Raw genomic sequence first — 23,822 nt, 5'->3', positions numbered from 1 at the left:
TAAAAGATGCCACTGACTGGCAGATAGAGCTCCTGGTGAAATCCATCTATGAAGCCACGGGCGCGTCTTTTGCCCCGGCTTTTGCAGCCGTGTGGGCACTCCAAGCTATCTCAGCTTGTCTGGCTGAGATTAATGCGGTCACACGTAATTCTGCTCCGCAGGTTGCGTCTTTGACTTCTCAGGCGTCAGCTTTTTCTTCCTACGCCATGAACGCAGTCCTAGACTCTGCGAGCCGTACAGCGGTGGCATCCGCTAATTCTGTGGCAGTCCGCAGAGCCATGTGGCTGCGCGAATGGAAGGCAGACTCGGCTTCCAAGAGGTTCTTAACCGGTTTGCCGTTTTCTGGCGACCGATTGTTTGGCGAACGATTGGATGAGATTATTAAGGAATCCAAGGGAAAGGACTCCTCCTTACCCCAGTCCAAACCGAAGAGACCTCAGCAACGGAAAATACAATCGAGGTTTCGGTCCTTTCGTCCCTCCGCCAAGCCCCAATCCTCTTCGTCCAGCAGGCCGGAGAAAGGCCAGAGGAACTCCTATGCGTGGCGGGCTAAGTCACGGCCCCAAAAAGCCGCCGGAGGCAATGCTTCCAAGGCGGCCTCTTCATGACTCTCGGCATCCCCGAACCGCATCCTCGGTCGGTGGCAGGCTCTCCCGCTTTTGCGACGCCTGGTGGCCACATGTTCAAGACCGATGGGTGAGAGACATTCTGTCTCACGGTTACAGGATAGAGTTCAGCTCTCGTCCTCCGACTCGTTTCTTCAGAACCTCTCCGCCCCCCGCTTGGGCCGACGCACTTTTTCAGGCGGTGGACGCTCTGAAGACAGAAGGAGTTGTGATCCCTGTTCCCCCTCAGGAACATGGTCGCGGCTTTTACTCCAACTTGTTCGTGGTGCCAAAGGACGGTTCATTCCGTCCCGTTCTGGACCTCAAACTACTCAACAGACATGTGAGCACCAGACGGTTTCGGATGGAATCTCTCCGCTCGGTCATCGCATCGATGTCACAAGGAGACTTCCTAGCATCGATCGACATCAAGGATGCTTATCTCCATGTGCCGATCGCACCCGAACATCAACGCTTCTTGCGTTTCGCCATCGGGGACGAACACCTTCAGTTCGTGGCATTGCCTTTCGGCCTGGCGACAGCCCCACGGGTGTTCACCAAGGTCATGGCATCCGTTGTGGCGGTCCTACACTCTCAGGGCCACTCGGTGATTCCCTACTTAGACGATCTCCTAGTCAGGGCACCTTCTCAGGTGGCGTGTCAAAACAGCCTTTCCGTCGCTCTGGCGACTCTCCAGCAGTTCGGGTGGATCATCAACTTCCCAAAATCCAAGTTGACACCGACCCAATCACTGACTTACCTCGGGATGGAGTTTCATACACAGTCAGCGGTAGTCAAGCTACCGCTGGACAAACAGCTTTCTCTGCATGCAGGGGTGCAATCTCTTCTTCGGGGTCAGTCACACCCCTTGAGGCGCCTCATGCACTTCCTGGGGAAGATGGTGGCAGCGATGGAGGCAGTGCCCTTCGCGCAATTCAATCTGCGGCCACTTCAGTGGGACATTCTCCGCAAATGGGACAGGAGGTCGACTTCCCTCGACAGGAACGTCTCTCTTTCCCTTGCAACCAAGACGTCTTTTCAGTGGTGGCTCCTTCCCAATTCTCTATCGCAAGGAAAATCCTTCCTACCCCCAACCTGGGCTGTGGTCACCACGGACGCGAGCCTGTCAGGGTGGGGAGCGGTTTTCCTCCACCACAGGGCTCAGGGAACCTGGACTCCGGTAGAGTCATCCCTTCAGATCAATATTCTGGAGATAAGGGCAGTGTATCTAGCCCTATTGGCTTTTCATCGGTGGCTGGAGGGCAGGCAGATCCGTATCCAGTCGGACAACGCCACTGCCGTCGCATACATCAACCACCAAGGCGGCACTCGCAGTCGTCAAGCCTTCCAGGAAGTCCGACGGATTCTGCAGTGGGTGGAAGCCACAGCCTCCACCATCTCCGCAGTTCACATCCCGGGCGTAGAAAACTGGGAAGCAGATTTTCTCAGTCGTCAGGGCATGGACGCGGGGGAATGGTCTCTTCACCCAGACGTGTTTCGAGAGATCTGTCGCCGCTGGGGAACGCCGGAGGTCGATCTCATGGCGTCACGGCACAACAACAAAGTCCCGGCATTCATGGCCCGGTCTCAAGATCACAGAGCTCTGGCGGCGGACGCATTAGTTCAGGATTGGTCGCAGTTTCGACTGCCTTATGTGTTTCCTCCTCTGGCGATGCTGCCCAGAGTGTTGCGCAAGATCAGGTCCGACTGTCGTCGCGCCATTCTCGTCGCTCCAGATTGGCCGAGGCGGTCGTGGTACCCGGATCTGTGGCATCTCACGGTGGGTCAACCGTGGGCGCTTCCAGACCGCCCAGACTTGCTGTCACAAGGGCCGTTTTTCCATCTGAATTCTGCGGCCCTCAACCTGACTGTGTGGCCATTGAGTCCTGGCTCCTAGCGTCCTCAGGGTTATCTCAAGATGTCATTGCCACTATGAGACAGGCCAGGAAACCAACGTCCGCCAAGATCTTTTACAGGTCTTGGAGGATCTTCTTATCATGGTGTTCTGGTAATGGTTTTACTCCCTGGCCTTTTGCCTTACCCACTTTTCTTTCATTCCTTCAATCCGGAATGGACAAGGGTTTGTCACTCGGCTCTCTCAAGGGACAAGTATCGGCGCTATCCGTATTTTTTCAAAAGCGTCTGGCCAGGCTTCCGCAGGTCCGCACGTTCCTGCAGGGAGTTTGCCACATAGTCCCACCTTACAAGCGTCCGCTGGAACCCTGGGACCTTAACAGGGTGCTAACGGCTCTTCAGAAACCACCTTTCGAGCCGCTGCGGAATGTCTCTTTATCACGTCTTTCGCAGAAGGTGGCATTTCTAGTGGCAGTTACATCGCTCCGTAGAGTGTCGGAGCTGGCAGCTCTGTCATGCAAAGCCCCCTTCCTGGTTTTTCACCAGGATAAGGTGGTTCTGCGTCCTGTTCCGGAATTTCTCCCTAAGGTGGTATCTCCTTTTCATCTCAATCAGGATATCTCCTTACCTTCATTTTGCCCTAATCCAATTCACCAATGTGAAAAGGATTTGCACTCATTAGATCTAGTGAGAGCACTCCGGTTCTACGTGTCTCGCACGGCGCCCCTGCGCCGTTCTGATGCGCTCTTTGTCCTTGTCGCTGGCCAGCGTAAGGGTTCGCAGGCTTCCAAGTCAACCTTGGCTCTGTGGATCAAGGAACCGATTCTTGGAAGCCTACCGTTCTTCTGGGCTTCCGCTTCCTTCGGGGCTGAAAGCCCATTCTACCAGAGCCGTGGGTGCGTCCTGGGCATTGCGGCACCGAGCTACGGCTCAGCAGGTGTGTCAGGCAGCTACGTGGTCTAGTCTGCACACTTTCACGAAGCACTATCAGGTGCATACCTATGCTTCGGCAGACGCCAGTCTAGGTAGGCGAGTCCTCCAGGCGGCGGTTGCCCACCTGTAAGAGGGGGCCGTTTTCGGCTCTTTTTATCGAGGTATTTTTTTACCCACCCAGGGACTGCTTTTGGACGTCCCAATTGTCTGGGTCTCCCAATGGAGCGACAAAGAAGAAGGGAATTTTGTTTACTTACTGTAAATTCCTTTTCTTTGTCGCTCTATTGGGAGACCCAGACAATTGGGTGTATAGGCTATGCCTCCGGAGGCTGCACAAAGTATTACACTTAAAAGTGTAAAGCCCCTCCCCTTCTGCCTATACACCCCCCGTGCTCTCACGGGATCCCCAGTTTTTTGCTTTGTGCGAAGGAGGCAGACCTGCACACATAGCTCCACAGATTAGTCAGCAGCAGCTGCTGACTATTTCGGATGGAAGAAAAGAGGGCCCATATAGGGCCCCCAGCATGCTCCCTTCTCACCCCACTCTTTGTCGGCGGTGTTGTAAGGTTGAGGTATCCATTGCGGGTACGGAGGCTGGAGCCCACATGCTGCTTTCCTTCCCCATCCCCCTTAGGGCTCTGGGTGAAGTGGGATCCAGGATCGGTCTCCAGGCACTGAGGCCGTGCTCCATCCACAGCTCCTGAGGACTCTGCTGGATAGGAGCCGGGTATCGATCAGGGACAGGGCCCTGCATCTTTGAGGTACTCTGTGTCCCCGTGGGGACCGTGCACAGCAGCACTCCAGCATTGCTGGGTGTGCTAGTGCACCGGGGACTGCGGCGCTGACCGCCTTTGGTGCCATTATACACTGCAGCGGTGCTGAGTGTATTTGTGTATGGGGACGGCCGCGCTGACCGCCGCCGCCATTGTTTTTACGGAGGCGCGGCTGGGACTTGTAGTGCGCCGGGGACTCTGCGCTGGCCGCGCTTTTACGGCGGCCGCGCTTATAACTAGAGTCCCCGGCTTTTTGGGCCTAGTCTCCGTTCTTCCCGCCCTCAGCCCTGCCAGTCAGGGGAAGGGCGGGACGCTGCACAGGACGAGCAGCACTGAGGGATGGAGCATGCTTTGCATACTCCACCCCCCTCACTGTGCACACTGTGACTCCAACTCCCGCACTTTCTCGGTCACGCCCACGACTCCCTCATCTCCTCAGGACGCCGGCAGCCATTACTGTCAGCTCCTAGGACGCTGCAGAGGGGAGACAAACTCTGGGGGACCCAGGCACGAGTTCAGGGGGCCACACAACCGCTTTCAGCGGGCGGTAAGCAGCACCTGAGGTGCTGATTTCACTGGTGTAGTAGTGTGTTTAGAGTTTATATCTTTGCTATACTTTACACTGTATGGTGCACAGTCAATTTTCTGGTCATATACCCTGTGTTGTGGCTCAAGGGGCAACAAAACACAGGCTTACTACGCTGCCAGCGCTGCATGTGCAAACCGGCAGGTTCCATTGTCCCTCATGGTGGACCCCTGTGGCATTTGTTCTGGCCTCTGCTCAAGGGGTCCCAGGGACAACAACCAAACAGATCCAGGTGACAGGGACGGAGTTTGCAGTTTTTACTGACAGACTTTCTGAGACTATGGCTAAAATACTAGAAGCTGGCAGTCCAGACTGGTATCTCAGACCATGCGCACTGTACAATCACTGCCCTCTATTCCCTTCAGTTGGAACAACAATGTTCCCCCGGGGTGTCTCATAGGTCCCAGGGTGAAGTCTCTGACACGGACCGCAGTCCCAGACCGCCTAGGCGAGCTCGCTTAGACACCCCCTCGACCTCATCACATTGTTCAGGGTCTCAGAGAAATGACTCTCTGTATCAGAAGAGGAGGTAGCTGATCAGGATTTTGATCCTGATGCCGCTCTCTACCTTGATATCCCTGAGGCGGACGCCATAGTGAATGCTCTTATTGCGTCCATAAAAATGATGCTGGACGTTTCTCTCTCAGGCTCATCCAGCAGAAGGGTCACCTTCTCAAGGTCCCCCAAGAGTACAGCGAGTAGGTTTCTGGATCACTCTGACGTCTCGGAGGCAGTCCAGACACACCGAGTTTGTCCGGATAAGCGTTTCTTCCAAGCGCTTTAAGGATACACTTTATCCCTTTCCCCCTGACGTGGTCAGGGCTGGACTCAGTGTCCCAAGGTGGATCCTCCAATCTCTAGACTGGCGGCTAGATCCATAGTGGCAGTTGAAGATGGGGATTCACTCAGGGATGCCACTGACAGACAGATGGAGCTCTGGTTGAAATCCATCTATGAAGCCATCGGCGCGCCTTTTGCTCCAGCATTCGCAGCCCTATGGGCGCTCCAAGCTATTGCAGCGGGTCATGCGCAAATTGACGCACTCACACGTATGTCTGCGCCGCAAGTGGCGTCTGTAACCTCTCAAACTTCGGCATTGCGTTCTACGCTATTAATGCTGTCCTGGACTCTGCGAGCCGTACGGCGGTTGCAGCCGACAATTCGGTGGCAATACGCAGGGCCTTGTGGCTTCGGGAATGGAAGGCAGATTCAGCTTCCAAAAAAGTGCTTAACCGGTTTGCCATTTTCTGGCGACCGTTTGTTTGGTGAGAGGCTGGATGAAATCATCAACCAATCCTGGGAAAGGAAACATCCTTACCCCAGACCAAACCAAGATTACCCCAACAGAGAATGGGACAGTCGAGGTTTCGGTCCTTTCCGGGCGCGGGCAGGTCCCAATTCTCCTCGCCCAAACGTCCTCAGAAGGGTCAGAGGAACTCCGATTCATGGCGGTCTAAGGCACGCCCTTAAAAGACCGCCGGAGGTGCCGCCACCAAGGCGGCTTCCTCATGACCTACGGCCCTCACACCGCATCCTCGGTCGGAGACAGGCTCTCCCGCCTTTCAGACTTTTCGCTGCCACAGGTTGAGGACCGTTGGGTCAACTCTCGTCCTCCGACTTGATTTTTCAGAACATCCCCGCCTCCCGGGCGAGCCGATGCTCTTCTTCAAGCGCTGGACACTCTGAAGACAGAAGGAGTGGTGATCCCGGTTCCTCTTCAGCAACAGGGTCACGGTTTTTACTCCAACCTGTTTGTGGTCCCAAAGAAGGACGGATCTTTCCGTCCTGTCCTGGACCTAAAACTGCTCCACAAACATGTAAAAGCCAAGCGGTTCAGGATGGAATCCCTCCGCTCCGTCATCGCCTCAATGTCCCAAGGAAATTTCCTTGCATCGATCGATATCAAGGAGGCTTATCTCCACGTACTTATTGCTCCAGAGCATCAGCGCTTCCTGCGCTTCGCCTTCGGAGATGAACACCTGCAGTACGCGGCACTGCCGTTCGGCCTGGCGACAGCCCCACAGGTTTTCACCAAGGTCATGGCTGCAGTACTTGCGATCCTACACTCTCAGGGTCACTCGGTGATCCCTTACTTAGACGATCTGCTGGTCAAGGCTCCCTCTCAAGAGGCATGCCAGCACAGCCTCGCCGCTACTCTGGATACTCTCCAGACTGTCGGGTGGATCATCAATTTTCCAAAGTCAAATCTGACACTGGCCCAATCGCTGACATATCTTGACATGGAGTTGTCATACCCTCTCAGCGATAGTGAAGCTTCCGCTGAACAAACACCGTTCACTACAGACGGGGGTGCAATCTCTAAGTCAGTCACTCCCCTTGAGGCGCCCCACGCACTTCCTCGAGAAGATGGTGGCAGCAATGGGGGCAGTCCCTTTCACGCAATGTTCATCAGCGTCCTCTCCAAAGGGACCCCTACGCAAGGAGACAGGAAACCGACATTCCTCAACAGGAACGTCTCCCTCTCTCAGGCATACCACTTCATTGTCGAGGGGAAATTCCTTCCTTCTCCCATCCTGGGCAGTGGTCACGACGGACGTGAGTAGGTTTCAGTGGGGAGCAATTTTTCTCCACCACAGGGCTCAAGGTACGTGGACTCACCATTGAGTCCTCGCTTCTGATCAATGTTCTGGAGATCAGAGCAGTGTATCTCGTCCTAAAAGCGTTCCAGCAGTGGCTGGAAGGTAAGAAGATCCGAATTCAGTCGGACAACTCCACAGCGGTGGCTTACAGTCCAGCGGCTTCTGCTGTGGATGGAAGCCACAGCCTCCACCATATCCGCAGTTCACATCCCAGGCGTGGAACACTTGGGAGCAGACTTTCTCAGTCGCCAGGGCATGGACGCAGAGCAAGAGTCCCTTCACCAGGACGGGTTTCACGAGATATGTTGCCGCTAGGGCATGCCGGACGTCGACCTAATTGCGTTCCGGCACCAGAACAAGGTACCGACGTTTATGGCACAGTCTCAAGATCCCAGAGCTATGGCGACAGACGCCTTAGTTCAACACTGGTCGCAGTTTCAGCTTACTTACGTGCTCCCACCGTTGGCACTGTTGCCCAGAGTGTTACGCAAGATCACGGCAGACTGCCGCGGCTGCCGCCGCGTCATCCCCGTCGCTCCAGACTGGCCGAGGAGGTCGTGGTCCCGGATCTGTGGCATCTCACGGTCGGCCAACCGGGGGCACTGCCAGACCGACCAGAATTGCTGTCTCAAGGGCCGTTTTTTCCATCTGAATTCTGGGGCCCTCAACCTGGCTGTGTGGCCATTGAGTCCTGGATTCTAGCGTCTTCAGGATTATCTCAAGAAGCCATTGCCACTATGAGACAGGCTAGTAAACAAACGTCCGCCAAGGTCTAACCTCAGGACGCGGAAAATATTCCTGTCGTGGTGCTCTGCTCAGGGTTTTTTCTCCCTGGCCATTTGCCTTGCCCCCCTCCCTGTCCTTCCTTCAATTTGGACTGGAGAAGGGTTCGTCGCTCAGCTCCCTTAAGGGACAAGTCTCAGCGCTCTCTGTGTTTTTTCCAGAAGCGCCTAGCCAGACTTCCACAGGTACGCACGTTCCTGCAGGAGGTTTGTCACATCGTTCCTTTTTACAAGCGGCCGTTACAACCTTCAGATCTGAACAGGGTGCTGATGTTCTTCAGAAACCACCATTCGAGCCAATGAGAGATATTTCTCTCTCACGCCTTTCGCAGAAAGTGTTTTTTTCTAGTACCAGTCACTTCACTTCGGAGAGTGTCTGAGCTAGCAGCGCTGTCATGCAAGGCCCCTTTCCTGGTTTTCACCAGGACAAGGTGGTTCTGCGTCCGGTTCCGGAATTTCTCCCTAAGGTGGTATCCCCCTTTCATCTCAATCAGGATATCTCCTTACCTTCTTTTTGTCCTCATCCAGTTCACCGATGTGAAAAGGATGTGCACTTGTTAGATCTGGTGAGAGCACTCAGACTCTACATTTCTCGTACGGCGCCCCTGCGCCGCTCGGATGCACTCTTTGTCCTTGTCGCTGGCCAGCGTAAAGGGTCACAGGCTTCCAAATCAACCTTGACTCGGTGGATCAAGGAGCCAATTTTCGAAGCCTACCGTTCGGCTGGGCTTCCGGTTCTCTCAGGGCTGAAGGCCCATTCTACCAGAGCCGTGGACGCGTCCTGGGCTTCGAGGCACCAGGCTACGGCTCAGCAGGTGTGTCAGGCGGCTACCTGGTCGAGCCTGCACACTTTCATGAAACACTATCAGGTGCATACCTATGCTTCGGCGGATGCCAGCATAGGCAGACGTGTCCTTCAGGCGGCGGTTGCCCACCTGTAGGAAGGGGCCGTTTTTTCGGCTCTATTACGAGGTATTATTTTGCCCACCCAGGGATTGCTTTTGGACATCCCAATTGTCTGGGTCTCCCAATAGAGCGACAAAGAAGAAGGGAATTTTGTTTACTTACCGTAAATTCCTTTTCTTCTAGCTCTAATTGGGAGACCCAGCACCCGCCCCTGTTTTTTTGTGTACACATGTTGTTCATGTTGAATGGTTTCAGTTCTCCGATATTCCTTCGGATTGAATCTACTTTAAACCAGTTTATAATTTTTTCCTCCTTCTTGCTTTTGCACCAAAACTGGGGATCCCGTGAGAGCACGGGGGGTGTATAGGCAGAAGGGGAGGGGCTTAACACTTTTAAGTGTAATACTTTGTGCAGCCTCCGGAGGCATAGCCTATACACCCAATTGTCTGGGTCTCCCAATTAGAGCTAGAAGAAAAGGAATTTACGGTAAGTAAACAAAATTCCCTTCTTCTTCTAGCTCCTATTGGGAGACCCAGCACCCGCCCCTGTTCCCTTCGGGCTGTTGTTCTTTTGTGTACACATGTTGTTCATGTTGAATTGTTCTTTTGGTTCATGGTTTTCAGTTCTCCGAACATCCTTCGGATTGAATTTACCTTAGACCAATTTATAAGTTTCCTCCTTCCTGCTTTTGCACCAAAACTGAGGAGCCCGTGATGCACGGGAGGGTGTATAGGCAGAGGGGAGGGGTTACACTTTTTAAAGTTTAATACTTTGTGTGGCCTCCGGAGGCAGAAGCTATACACCCAATTGTCTGGGTCTCCCAATAGGAGCTAGAAGAAAAGGAATTTACGGTAAGTAAACAAAATTCCCTTCTTTTCGGTTTATATGACGCTCCCCAAATTTAGAGGGGAAAAAAAGGGTGAAAAACAAAAAAATGAGGTCCATCTTATAATATGGTGGTGTCTTACTGGAGGGGGGCAGCTGCGGTGGTGGAACAGGGTCACAGGAGGCAGGGGCAGTGGTGGAGTAGGGCGGTGCAGCCGGTGGGTGTCCCAGAAACTGTTGGCGGTGGTGGCTGGGCTGGAGCTCCATCTGCGTACGCGACTGCTACGGGCGCCTTTTTTTTGAAGCTGCTGCAGACTCTGCACAGTCGTCGCAGCATTGCCCCTACCTCCTGCTACCCTTCTCCACCACCCCCCGGTGAGCTACATTCGGATTTTAAGACTCACCCCTCACTTTCCTCCCAATTTTTTTGGAGGAAAAGTGCGTCTTATAATCAGAAAAATACACTATATTTATTGTAATTTGTATTTATTGATATTCTAACTGTTTTAGTTTTTTTTAACCTTAGGAACCAAGCGACAATGGACCTCTATTCTCTGAACTCAAATTTTACATGCGAGCCGCCAAACCTGACATGAGTAAGTGGAGATAAGCGTGATGATAAAAAAAGCGAACTCGTCTCTGTAAAATGTTGTGAACTTTTTTTTTCTTTCTCTCTTTCCTTAGTTCAGAAATGGACCAGCAGTCATAAATTAAAATACCTTGGTGTACCCAAATATTGGGGTTCTGGGCTGCATGGAAAAAATGGAAAAAGGTAATATACGTGCAGCTGCAAGAAAAAAATTCAGTTCATCAATAAAGTATCCGCTTTTTATTATAAGGCTTGGCCGGACGTATAGTATTAATGACGTATAAGATCGATACCAGACTGGCGCAGTTTCGACACCTTAAGATTCCTCATTATGTCATGATCTCTGCTTGCTGACAGTGAATGCTTTAATACGTCAGTAGACTGAATAGCTTTGATAGCTGAGAGACTAGACCAAATTTATTGAGCGAAGCACAAATCTCCTGCTCTTGCAAATACCCCCACCCCCCCACCCCCAAAAAAAAAATGCTATGAGTACATTTTGGGTATATGTGGGTCATAAGGATTCGGAGAAATAAAGCAAAGTGTGAACAAAGGCTGAAATACGTACTGGCCTGGAGCAGAGACCCATCGCTCAGTCTGCTTTTCCTCTTTTCTGGTAGACACATTTTGTTACATGAGTGCAGAGCTTCTTTGGTTGTACGGAGCTCATCCGCCGGTCAATACCATGAATATCAAATCTGTAAAGTACTTTCTGTCCCCATGAAATCACTCCAAAATGTCAGTTGCAGTGTCCCATCTGTGTGCCCTCCTATCCCCTGCCTTTAACTATGTAACTATGTAACCACTGACATTTAGGTTGAAAAAAGCCCTCGGTCCATCTAGTTCACCCTTCCTCCTCCAGTTCTACATTTTGTCCCTAAGTCACTTATAACCAACAATGTTGTGTGTACTGAGGAAATCATCCAGCCCTGATATAAAAGCTGTTATAGTATCTGCCATTACTACCTCTTGTGGTAGTGTATTCCACAGTCTGACTGCTCTAACTGTAAAGAACCCTTTCCTATTTAGCTGTCTGAATCGCTTTTCTTCCACTCGCAGTGAGTGCCCCCTGGTCCTTAGTATTGTCTTTGGAAGAAATAAGTCATGTGCCAGTCCTTTATTTTGACCACACATGTATTTATACATATAAATGAGATCTCCTCTGAGACGTCGTTTTTTTTTTCTTTTCTAAGGCTTGGTCCACATTTCCGTTGTTTTGCATCAGTCATAATCTGCTGCTCTGATAACGCAATCCGTTTTGCATATTCCGTTGTTCCCATATACTTGTATGAGCGGCGGATTGTGACTGATGACTCTGCGTTGCATCTGCCGCCCGACTGATCAGTCGTGGAACGACTGACCATTGGGCGGCAGGAACTCAGCATGTAGCATTTTTTGAGCAGCGGAATCCTTTTGATTCCACTGCGCATGCTCTCTCTCAGCGGCCGACCAGTCAGCTCATCACCCGGCGGGCGGCTTCTTTGAGCGATCAGCTGATTGCCCGGCTTCTTTGAGCGATCAGCTGATTGCCCGGCTTCTTTGAGCGATCAGCTGATTGCCCGGCTTCTTTGAGCGATCAGCTGATTGCCCGGCTTCTTTGAGCGATCAGCTGATTGCCCGGCTTCTTTGAGCGATCAGCTGATTGCCCGGCTTCTTTGAGCGATCAGCTGATTGCCCGGCTTCTTTGAGCGATCAGCTGATTGCCCGGCTTCTTTGAGCGATCAGCTGATCGCTCTCTCTCACGTTTTACAACAGAATCAGACAATGAATTCTATTCTTGTCACCCGTTGTACAACGCATCGGTCACAAGCGTCAAGCAACGCATGTGACTGATGCAAAACAACGGAAATGTGAACCTAAGCTAAACAGATTTAACTTTTTCCAACCTCTTATCATACGGGCGGCCTCCATTCCTCTTATCATATGGGAGGCCTCCATTCCTTGTAGTAGTCTAGTTGCCCGCCTAACTTCTGAATGTCTTTTTTTTAAAATGTGGAGCCCAAAACTGGATCCCATATTCCAGATGTGGCCTTACAAGTGATTTATAGAGGGGTAACGATACGTTGGGATCACGGGATCTAATCTCTTTTTATACACCCTAAAATCTTGCTTGCTTTAGCAGCTGCTGCCTGACATTGAGTGCTGCTGCTCAGCTTATTTGTAATGAGAATACCCAAGTCCTTCTCTTGTTCTGTAGTCCCGAGTTTACTTCCATTTAATGTATATGCAGCTATAGGATTACTCCGTCCTAGGTGCATTACTTTACATTTATCAACATTAAATCTCATTTGCCAATTATCTGCCCATTCTGACATCTTATCCAGATCTTTTTGTAATATTGTACTCTGGTGGTAATCTGACATATGGCAGGCGGTGGGGCAGGCCTTGCCGATCAGACTGCGCACAGGCATAAGGGGCCAGTATTTAATTAATCTGAAATGCCTTTGTAGCTACAGGTTTATGGTCATGGATCGTTTTGGGAAGGATCTTCAGAAGATATTCGAGGAGAACTCCAAGCGATTCTCGCACAAAACTGTGCTGCAGTTAGGCCTGAGACTGGTAAGTAGCCTGTTACTCTACGCGTCATCCCTTTCTACTCGTACGCATCCTTTAGCATCGTCACTTGTACTATGCTCCCTTGTTATCGGGCATCTGTTCATTTTTTCTTTTTCAGATTGATGTACTGGAGTATATACATGAGCACGAATATGTCCACGGAGATATCAAAGCTTCCAATCTTCTCCTGCATCATAAACATCCAGATCAGGTACATTATACCCACCATATTTTACAGTCCATGTTACACTATGGGTCTCCTGACCAGAACGGTCGGTGTCATAATGCCGGGCACTGCAGCTGTAATGCAGACCGTAAACTATGGCCATGTGAACGCACACTTTGAGTAGGAAGAGGGAGTTCCCTCCATTTTGTCAATGCAATTTCCAAAAATAAAAGGGTTCTTGTCAGGATATCTAGTTTTTAAAGCAAATAGTCACATTTGGTCTCAATGCAACAGAACAATCCCAAAAGTCTTCATACACATTAGATGGCTGCACAGTGCATCGGCTGATTGTTTGGTCATCTATCCCATATGCGGACTGCTCGCTCTGCCACCGACAGACATCTGTGACTAGTGATGGGGGGGACCCGGACCCAGGGCAATTTTGAAGAGCTGGGTAAAGTGCTGGGATTGTCGCATCTAATGGATACAACAGTTCTGGTTGGCTGCAGGCTGCTATTTTTAGGCTGAGGGGTTGCGCCCAAAAGCCATGGGTGTCCCCAGCCTGAGAATTGCAGACCCCAGCTGTCGGGCTTTATCATGGTTGGTTATCAAAATTGAGGAGGACCGCATGCTGTTTTTTTAAATGGGTTATTTAAATATTTAAAAAGCCGCATATGCAGTCCCTCGTTCTTATTTTGTTACACAGCCAAGGTAAAAGCACAGCTGGGGGCTGCAGTCTGTAGCCGTATACTTTTTTCTGTGCTGGGTATCATAATATGGGGGACCCTACGCCAAATTTTATTTATTTTTACTGTATGATAGACCTGCAGACCGCACCTGTGATTGGAAGCGTCAGACAGGCTCACTCAGCGTGGGGGCGCGTCTGACTGCAACCAATCACAGACGCTGGTGGGTGGGGACAAGCTGTGCATATGCATGAAGGCTAATGAGCAACCTGGAAACATTGTATAGCCGTGCCGTAGCCTCAATAAGTATAGCACGCTGGCTTCTATCCCCATACCCCTTCTATCAACATTTTTAATCTCCAGATTCTATTCCCCACAGACTTATATGGGGACCGGCATCCAACCCTGAACTGGATTTTAATAACCAGATAACAGGGATCAGCCGGTCCTGGTTATCTGCGAGTCCACCCATCACTAGTGACGACAGCTCACCTCAGGGAGAACAGAATGATTGGCGGTCCAAAATCAGACATGCTCGAGCGACGTGTTTCCTGACAGTTGGCCGGTGCCTCCATACACATTAACCCGTTAATGTCAGCCACCCCTGCAGATATTAATAGGAAAAAACCCGATTCACATAGAATAGCCACGGACAATGATAAAATTCATAATTTTATTAATTAATCATTAAAAAACATAAAAAACAGCAAGGAAAACAACAACAAAGGGAATGGGTGTAGACACAGCAATTTAGCACCAAAACAGGCAGATAAGATTACAAATACATATCAAAATTAATCATTTAAGGTGCAACAGGAATATAGGCCACTAGTTGGTAATATCAAATAAATGTATATCAATATAATAAGAATTAGCAGCTACACATGATCATTATAATATAAAGGGAAAAGTAGTATAGTGTCAATTATAATGGCAACAATGTGCAGTAAAGGATACAAAATATGTAATACTAGCAGCTTAAATTAAATTGCACTGCATGTGCAAATAACACAAAAGTGCACCAGTATATAATAGCTGAATAGTTAATAAATAGTTAATTCATATAAAGTTAGTAGCAGCCAAAATCTGATTGTACATAATATCCCATAAATGATCCATGTTCAATACAGGGCACAGAGATAATCATGCCAAGGTCTGTGTATAAATGGTATATCAGGATCATTAGGTCAGACAAAAGTAATTACCTGAGGCCATGACTGTAACAGCTGTGCCGACACCAAATCCCACCCCTACGCACGTTTCGACGTGCCTTCGTCAAGGGAGGAAAAATGGATAAGATATTAATAGGTGGCTGGAGCTACACTGTGACTTTGGCAGTGACACAGGTCCTGTGGCTAAAGTTAATGGTGTGCATCCGCTTCATTGCAGGGGAATGACTTTGCAGGGCACTGCGATATAGCAGCTGCACGCAATGTGGCCACAGGACCAATCGGAACCAGTTGGGTTTTGAACTGACTTGTTGAAGCCCCCTATGGGTTACAATGTGATTGCATTCACCCTAATTACGCTGCGATGTCCGACCACGCGACCTTTGTCAACGTGCAGCCACATGGATCTTGCACAGAAGGATGCCGAGCCCAGAGCGAATAACTGATTTATTGCCGTCGGTGCTCGTTTTCCTCTACAGAGGTTGCCCAAAATGTTATGATCCCCTCACTGCTTTTTATCTGAAGATGTCAAAGAAAGAGAAGTATCAAGTCGGCTGATGGCCCAAAAAAAAAATAAAATCACCATTTATTATTTGTAGTGATGGGATAGTGCTCGGTCTCTGTGCTGACAGTGCCACTGCCTATTGTTTTCAGGTGTTCCTGGTGGATTATGGCCTGGCCTATAGATACTGTCCGGAAGGCGTGCACAAGGAGTACATAGAAGACCCCCGGAGGTGTCATAACGGCACCATAGAGTTTACAAGCATCGATGCTCACAAAGGAGTTAGTAAGTATATTTCTGAATATATAAAGTGAGGGGAGCAGCCCCCGAGCAGGCGGCCGGTTAACGTCTGCAGTGGCTGCCGGATCCTCACAAACATCGCTCTTGGCCTGGCTGCTCACTTACTGTGCTCCGGCGGGGGCTGTTATTGCAGAAGTAATTTGTATTTCTGTCCAAACAACTTGCTAGGCCTCCTACATACAGTATGTAAATCTCCCTGGCACCGCGCTCGCCTGTTACATCCTTTTGGATTCTTAGAAATCTCATTTCTCCAGACTGAAGAAGAAAATAGTTTTGTTTTTCTGGGCAATATCTGACTGGTGGAAAAACATCAACCCAAACAGTTCACGGGAAGGTTTCGCCAATGGTGTTTAGGCCCCCTCCAAAAAGATGCAGTATGGCCGCCCAAGTGTCATTGGTGTATGTGAAGGTATGGAAGTGTGCTTGTGCCTCGGTTTCCCCACCTGCTACTACGCACTGTTAAAAAAAAAAAAAAAAAAAAGTGACCCATATATCTCGCCCTCAAATTTAGATGAATGGGATCTCATAGAGTTGGGTAAAAAGGTCTGGCGGCCACCTCAGTAGTGAAGGTTATCTAATGGCAGCCGAATCTTCTCCTACCCCAGCGCCTCCTATACTATTCTCAATGGAGAGATTCAGCCAATGAGTATGCACCCCTGTAATCGCTCTAAATTGATGGCAGCAATTATGGCTAGTACTGATCACTGCAGATACCGGCTGTGTATTACAGCCGCCATCTGCTCTGTATGGAGCCGACTCTATATCCACGCACACAGACTGTGATGTACATGGCCGACAAGGTGCCCAAAGGGGTTAAGAACCTGTCGCCACCACTAGATGGTCTGTTGTTTTAAAAGCCAGACAATGCTGGAGCATCTTATGTACAATTTTCAAGTTTTCCAATTCCTCTGTTATTCTTCCTGGAAATGTGTAAATCCATTAACAGGGCATTGCCGTTCCCTTTTGTCAAATGGACGTGTCCATACCGCTGTCAGCACTGATTGGACAATGGTATCTTGTGTAGAGACCCACCGCTAATTGTGTCAGTTTATGCATTTCCAGGAGGAATAACAGAGGTGTGACACAACACAATAAGAGCACTATGTGAGGAGAGATGTTGAGTCCTGTACAGTGAAGTCATCAGGAGCATCTGTGGGGGTCTTAGGCTCGTGTGCGAGGCCACCTTTACAGGCTTGCTGTCATTGTATAGCACCATGTGGCATGTTATTGACTTTTTTTTTTTCTTTGTCGCTCCATTGGGAGACCCAGACAATTGGGTGTATAGCTTCTGCCTCCGGAGGCCACACAAAGTATTACACTTTAAAAAGTGTAACCCCTCCCCTCTGCCTATACACCCTCCCGTGCATCACGGGCTCCTCAGTTTTATGCTTTGTGTGGAAGGAGGCACACATCCACTCATGCATTCTCATATTAGTTAAATCGGTTGGAAGAAAAGTGGGCCCCCACGGGGCCCCCGGCATGTTCCCTTCTCACCCCACTAAGTCGGCGGTGCTGTTAAGGTTGAGGTACCCATTGTGGGTACAAAGGCCGGAGCCTCATGCCGTTTTCCTTCACCATCCCTTAGTGGCTCTGGGAGAAGTGGGATCCTGACCGGTCATCCATTCACTGGGACCGGGCTCCCTCCGCAGCCCCTGTCGGAATCTGCTGGACAGGAGTCTAATCATCCTCAGGGACCGGGCCCTGCATCACTAAGGTACTCTGTGTCCCCATGGGGGATGTGCATGGAGCGCCTTCATCCCGGACGCTGCAGCAGCTGCTGATTTGTGAAGACCGGCGGACTTCCGCGCCTGTTTGTCGGCCGCGGTCTTAAATTTAGTCCCCGGCTTCATTGCGGCCTAGTAGCAAAACTCCCGCCCCCGGGCCTGTCTGTCAGGGGTAAGGGCGGGACTGCCGACCTGACGTCGGATGTGAGGGCCGGAGCATCCTGTATGTTTCCTCCCCCCTCACTGATCACTGTGGGGACCCCAGATTCCCGCACTTTTTTAGCGCCGCCCACGGCTCCACTCCTCCTCAGAGAGCTCCAGCAGCCATTTCTTTGGCATTCTGCCGGTGGAGGGGGGAAAATCCTTCCTACCCCCAACCTGGGCTGTGGTCACCACGGACGCGAGCCTGTCAGGGTGGGGGGCGGTTTTTCTCCACCACAGGGCTCAGGGAACCTGGACTCCGATAGAGTCATCCCTTCAGATCAATATCCTGGAGATAAGGGCAGTATATCTAGCCCTATTGGCTTTTCATCGGTGGCTGGAGGGCAGGCAGATCCGTATCCAGTCGGACAACGCCACTGCCGTCGCATACATCAACCACCAAGGCGGCACTCGCAGTCGTCAAGCCTTCCAGGAAGTCCGACGGATTCTGCAGTGGGTGGAAGCCACAGCTTCCACCATCTCCGCAGTTCACATCCCGGGCGTAGAAAACTGGGAAGCAGATTTTCTCAGTCGTCAGGGCATGGACGCGGGGGAATGGGCTCTTCACCCAGACGTGTTTCGAGAGATCTGTCGCCGCTGGGGAACGCTGGACGTCGATCTCATGGCGTCTCGGCACAACAACAAAGTCCCGGCATTCATGGCACGGTCTCAGGATCACAGAGCTCTGGCGGCGGACGCATTAGTTCAGGATTGGTCGCAGTTTCGACTGCCTTATGTATTTCCTCCTCTGGCGATGCTGCCCAGAGTGCTGCGCAAAATCAGGTCCGACTGTCATCGCGCCATTCTCGTCGCTCCAGATTGGCCGAGGCGGTCGTGGTACCCGGATCTGTGGCATCTCACGGTGGGTCAACCGTGGGCTCTCCCAGACCGCCCAGACTTGCTGTCACAAGGGCCGTTTTTCCATCTGAATTCTGTGGCCCTCAACCTGACTGTGTGGCCATTGAGTCCTGGCTCCTAGCGTCCTCAGGGTTATCTCAAGATGTCATAGCCACTATGAGACAGGCCAGGAAACCAACGTCCGCCAAGATCTATCACAGGTCTTGGAGGATCTTCTTATCCTGGTGCTCTGATAATGGTTTTGCTCCCTGGCCGTTTGCCTTACCCACTTTTCTTTCATTCCTTCAATCCGGAATGGACAAGGGTTTGTCCCTCGGCTCTCTCAAGGGACAAGTATCGGCGCTATCCGTATTTTCTTTGTCGCTCCATTGGGAGACCCAGACAATTGGGTGTATAGCTTCTGCCTCCGGAGGCCACACAAAGTATTACACTTAAAAGTGTAAAGCCCCTCCCCTTCTGCCTATACACCCCCCGTGTATCACGGGCTCCTCAGTTCTTATGCTTTGTGCGAAGGAGGCACATGCACGCATAGCTCCACATTTTAGTCAGCAGCAGCTGCTGACTATTTCGGATGGAAGAAAAGAGGGCCCATAACAGGGCCCCCAGCATGCTCCCTTCTCACCCCACTCTTGTCGGCGGTGTTGTTAAGGTTGAGGTACCCATTGCGGGTACGGAGGCTGGAGCCCACATGCTGTTTTCCTTCCCCATCCCCTTAGGGCTCTGGGTGAAGTGGGATCCGGATCGGTCTCCAGGCACTGAGACCGTGCTCCATCCACAGCCCCTGGGGATTCTGCTGGACAAGGAGCCGAGTATCGTCAGGGACAAGGCCCTGCTACTTTAAGGTACTCTGTGTCCCCGTGGGGACCGCGCACAGACACACTGCAGCACTGCTGGGTGTGTTAGTGCGCCGGGGACGGTAGCGCTGACCGCGCTTGTGCCATCACACACTGCAGCATGGCTGGGTGTGTTAGTTTATTGGGGACTACCGCGCTGACCGCCGCTGCCATTTTTACACTGTACGGTCGCAATATTGATTTTTGGCTATATACCCTACTGGATTGCTCAGAGGAGACAACAGCATGTCCGCAAAAAGCAAGGGTGCCAATGCACAGGCTTACTATGCTGCCTGTACCGCATGTACGGCTATACTACCGGCAGGTTCCACCGACCCTCATTGTGTTCAATGCTCGGTCCCTGTGGCACTTACTCAGCCGGAGCCTCTGCTAAGGGTGGCCCAGGAGGAACCACCTGCTAACACTGTCCAGGTGACAGGGATGGAGTTTGCAGTCTTTGCTGATAGACTTTCTGAGACTATGGCTAGGATACTAGAAACCTTGCAGTCCAGACCGGTATCTCAGACCATGGGCACTGTTGAATCATTGCACCCTGGTCCCCCTCAGTTGGAACAACAATGTGCTCCCGGGGTGTCTCATAGATCCCAGGGTGAGGGCTCTGACACGGACCGCAGTCCCAGACCGCCTAAGCGAGCTCGCTGGGAGCTTCCCTCGACATCATCACATTGTTCAGGGTCCCAGCGGGAGGACTCTCTGTATGATGAAGCGGAGATAGCTGATCAGGATTCTGATCCTGAGACCGCTCTCAACCTGGATACACCTGATGGTGACGCCATAGTGAATGTTCTTATAGCGTCCATCAATCAAATGTTGGATATTTCTCCCTCAGCTCCTCCAGTTGAGGAGTCAGCTTCTCAGCAGGAGAAATTCCGTTTCAGGTATCCAAAAGCGTACATTGAGTACGTTTCTGGACCACTCTGACTTCAGGGAGGCAGTCCAGAAACACCGAGCTTGCCCAGATAAGCGTTTCTCCAAACGCCTTAAGGATACACGTTATCCCTTCCCCCCTGACGTGGTCAAGGGCTGGGCTCCGTGTCCCAAGGTGGATCCTCCAATCTCCAGGCTGGCGGCTAGATCCATAGTTGCAGTGGAAGATGGAGCTTTACTCAAGGATGCCACTGACAGATAGATGGAGCTCTGGTTGAAATCCATCTATGAAGCTATCGGCGCGTCGTTTGCTCCAGCATTCGCAGCCGTATGGGCACTCCAAGCTATCTCAGCTGCTCAGGCGCAAATTGGCGCAGTCACACGTACGTCTGTTCCGCAAGTGACGTCCTTAACCTCTCAGACGTCGGCATTTGCGTCCTACGCCATTAATGCTATCCTGGACCCTGCGAGCCGTACGGCGGTTGCATCCGCCAATTCGGTGGTAATACGCAGAGCCTTGTGGCTACGGGAATGGAAGACAGATTCTGCTTCCAAAAAAGTGCTTAACCAGTTTGCCATTTTCTGGCGACTGCTTGTTTGGTGAGCGATTGGATGAAATCATTAAACAATCCTAGGGAAAGGACTAATCCTTACCCCAGCCCAAACCAAACAAACCCCAACAGAGGAGGGGACATTCGAGGTTTCGGTCCTTTCGGGCCGCGGGCAGGTCCCAATTCTCCTCGTCCAAAAGGCCTCAGAAGGATCAGAGGAACTCAGATTCATGGCGGTCTCAGTACACCTGGCTGCCACAGGTCAAAGACCGTTGGGTGAGAGACATTCTATCTCACGGTTACAGGATAGAGTTCAGCTCTCGTCCTCCGACTCGTTTCTTCAGAACCTCTCCGCCCCCCTAGCGAGCCGATGCTCTTCGGCAGGCGGCGTGCACTCTGAAGGCAGAGGGAGTGGTGGTCCCGGTTCCTTTTCAGCATCAGGGTCACGGGTTTTACTCCAACTTGTTTGTGGTTCCAAAAAAAGGACGGGTCTTTCCGTCCTGTTCTGGACCTAAAACTGCTCAACAAGCACGTGAAAACCAGGCGGTTCCGGATGGAATCCCTCCGCTCCGTCATCGCCTCAATGTCCCAAGGAGATTCCTTAGCATCGATCGACATCAAAAGATGCTTATCTCCACGCGCCGATTGCTCCAGAGCACCAGCGTTTTCTGCGCTTCGTCATAGGAGACGAACACCTTCAGTTCGTGGCACTGCCTTTCGGCCTGGCGACAGCCCCACGGGTGTTCACCAAGGTCATGGCAACAGTAGTAGCAGTCCTGCACTCTCAGGGACACTCTGTGATCCCTTACTTAGACGATCTGCTTGTCAAGGCACCCTCTCAAGAGGCATGCCAACACAGCCTGAACGTTGCTCTGGAGACTCTCCAGAGTTTCGGGTGGATCATCAACTTTCCAATGTCAAATCTGACACCGGCCCAATCGCTGACATATCTTGGCATGGAGTTTCATACCCTCTCTGAACAAGCAGCGTTCACTACAGACGGGGGTGCAATCTCTCCTTCAAGGCCAGGCACACCCCTTGAGGCGCCTCATGCACTTACTAGGGAAGATGGTGGCAGCAATGGAGGCAGTCCCTTTCGCGCAGTTTCATCTGCGTCCACTTCAATGGGACATTCTCCGCAAATAGGACAGGAAGTCGACGTCCCTCGACAGGAACGTCTCCCCTTCTCAGGCAGCCAAAGATTCTCTTCGGTGGTGGCTTCTCCCCACTTCATTGTCGAAGGGAAAATCCTTCCTGCCCCCATCCTGGGCGGTGGTCACGACGGACGCGAGTCTGTCGGGGTGGGGAGCAGTCTTTCTCCACCACAGGGCTCAGGGTACTTGGACTCTGTCTGAGTCCTCCCTGCAGATCAATGTTCTGGAGATAAGGGCAGTGGATCTTGCCCTAAAGGCTTTCCAGCCGTAGCTGGAAGGCAAGCAGATCCGTATTCAGTCGGACAACTCCACAGCGGTGGCATACATCAACCCCTCAAGGCGGAACACGCAGTCGGCAAGCCTTCCAGGAAGTCCGGCGGATTCTGATGTGGGTGGAAGCCACGGCCTCCACCATATCCGCAGTTCACATCCCGGGCGTAGAAAACTGGGAAGCAGACTTTCTCAGTCGCCAGGGCATGGACGCAGGGGAATGGTCCCTTCACCCGGACGTGTTTCAGGAGATCTGTTGCCGCTGGGGGATGCCGGACGTCGTCCTAATGGCGTCCCGGCACAACAACAAGGTCCCGGCATTCATGGCACGGTCTCACGATCACAGAGCTCTGGCGGCAGACGCCTTAGTTCAGGATTGGTCGCAGTTTCAAATCCCTTATGTGTTTCCTCCTCTGGCACTGTTGTCCAGAGTGTTACGCAAGATCAGGTCCGACTGCCGCCGCGCCATCCTTGTCGCTCCAGACTGGCCGAGGAGGTCGTGGTACCCGGATCTGTGGCATCTCACGGTGGGCCATCCGTGGGCACTACCAGACCGACCAGACTTACTGTCTCAAGGGCCGTTTTTCCATCTGAATTCTGCGGCCCTCAACCTGACTGTATGGCCATTGAGTCCTGGATCCTAGCGTCTTCAGGGTTATCTCAAGAGGTCATTGCCACTATGAGACGGGCCAGGAAACCAACATCAGCCAAGATCTACCACAGGACGTGGAAGATATTCTTATCCTGGTGCTCTGATCAGGGTTTTACTCCCTGGCCGTTTGCCTTGCCCACTTTTCTTTCCTTCCTTCAATCCGGATTGGAAAAAGGTTTGTCGCTTGGCTCCCTTAAGGGACAAGTCTCAGCGCTCTCTGTGTTCTTTCAGAAGCGCCTAGCCAGGCTTCCTCAGGTACGCACGTTCCTGCAGGCGGTTTGCCGCATAGTCCCTCCTTACAAGCGGCCGTTAGAACCCTGGGATCTGAACAGGGTTCTGATGGCTCTTCAGAAGCCGCCTTTCGAGCCTATGAGGGATATTCCCCTTTCTCGCCTTTCGCAGAAAGTGGCCTTTCTAGTAGCAGTCACATCTCTTCGGAGGGTGTCTGAGCTAGCAGCGCTGTCATGCAAAGCTCCTTTCCTGGTGTTTCACCAGGACAAGGTGGTTCTGCGTCCGGTTCCGGAATTTCTTCCTAAGGTGGTATCCCCCTTTCATCTCAATCAGGATATCTCCTTACCTTCGTTTTGTCCTCATCCAGTTCATCAATGTGAAAAGGATTTGCATTTGTTGGATCTGGTGAGAGCACTCAGACTCTACATTTCCCGTACGGCGCCCCTGCGCCGCTCGGATGCACTCTTTGTCCTTGTCGCTGGTCAGCGTAAGGGGTCACAGGCTTCCAAATCCACCCTGGCTCGGTGGATCAAGGAACCAATTCTCGAAGCCTACCGTTCTTCTGGACTCCCGGTTCCCTCAGGGCTGAAGGCCCATTCTACCAGAGCCGTGGGTGCGTCCTGGGCTT

The 23,822-nt window shown here is 51.6% G+C and overlaps 1 protein-coding gene across 2 annotated transcripts in view; it reads left to right on the top strand.

Moving 5' to 3' along the window:
• VRK1 (VRK serine/threonine kinase 1) overlaps window positions 1-23,822 on the top strand; it is a 57,392-nt gene that overhangs the window by 16,907 nt on the left and 16,663 nt on the right. For both annotated transcript variants that reach the window (XM_075329919.1, XM_075329920.1), the window contains exons 4-8: window positions 10,391-10,460; window positions 10,549-10,636; window positions 12,904-13,012; window positions 13,128-13,220; window positions 15,685-15,817. In XM_075329919.1, the coding sequence (XP_075186034.1) occupies window positions 10,391-10,460; window positions 10,549-10,636; window positions 12,904-13,012; window positions 13,128-13,220; window positions 15,685-15,817 (493 nt within the window). The remainder of the gene's footprint in view (window positions 1-10,390; window positions 10,461-10,548; window positions 10,637-12,903; window positions 13,013-13,127; window positions 13,221-15,684; window positions 15,818-23,822) is intronic.

The sequence above is a fragment of the Anomaloglossus baeobatrachus genome, chromosome 12 (genome assembly GCF_048569485.1).
Source record: "Anomaloglossus baeobatrachus isolate aAnoBae1 chromosome 12, aAnoBae1.hap1, whole genome shotgun sequence".
Taxonomy (NCBI): Eukaryota; Metazoa; Chordata; class Amphibia; order Anura; family Aromobatidae; genus Anomaloglossus; species Anomaloglossus baeobatrachus.
This window is presented reverse-complemented; position numbering and strand designations above follow the sequence as displayed.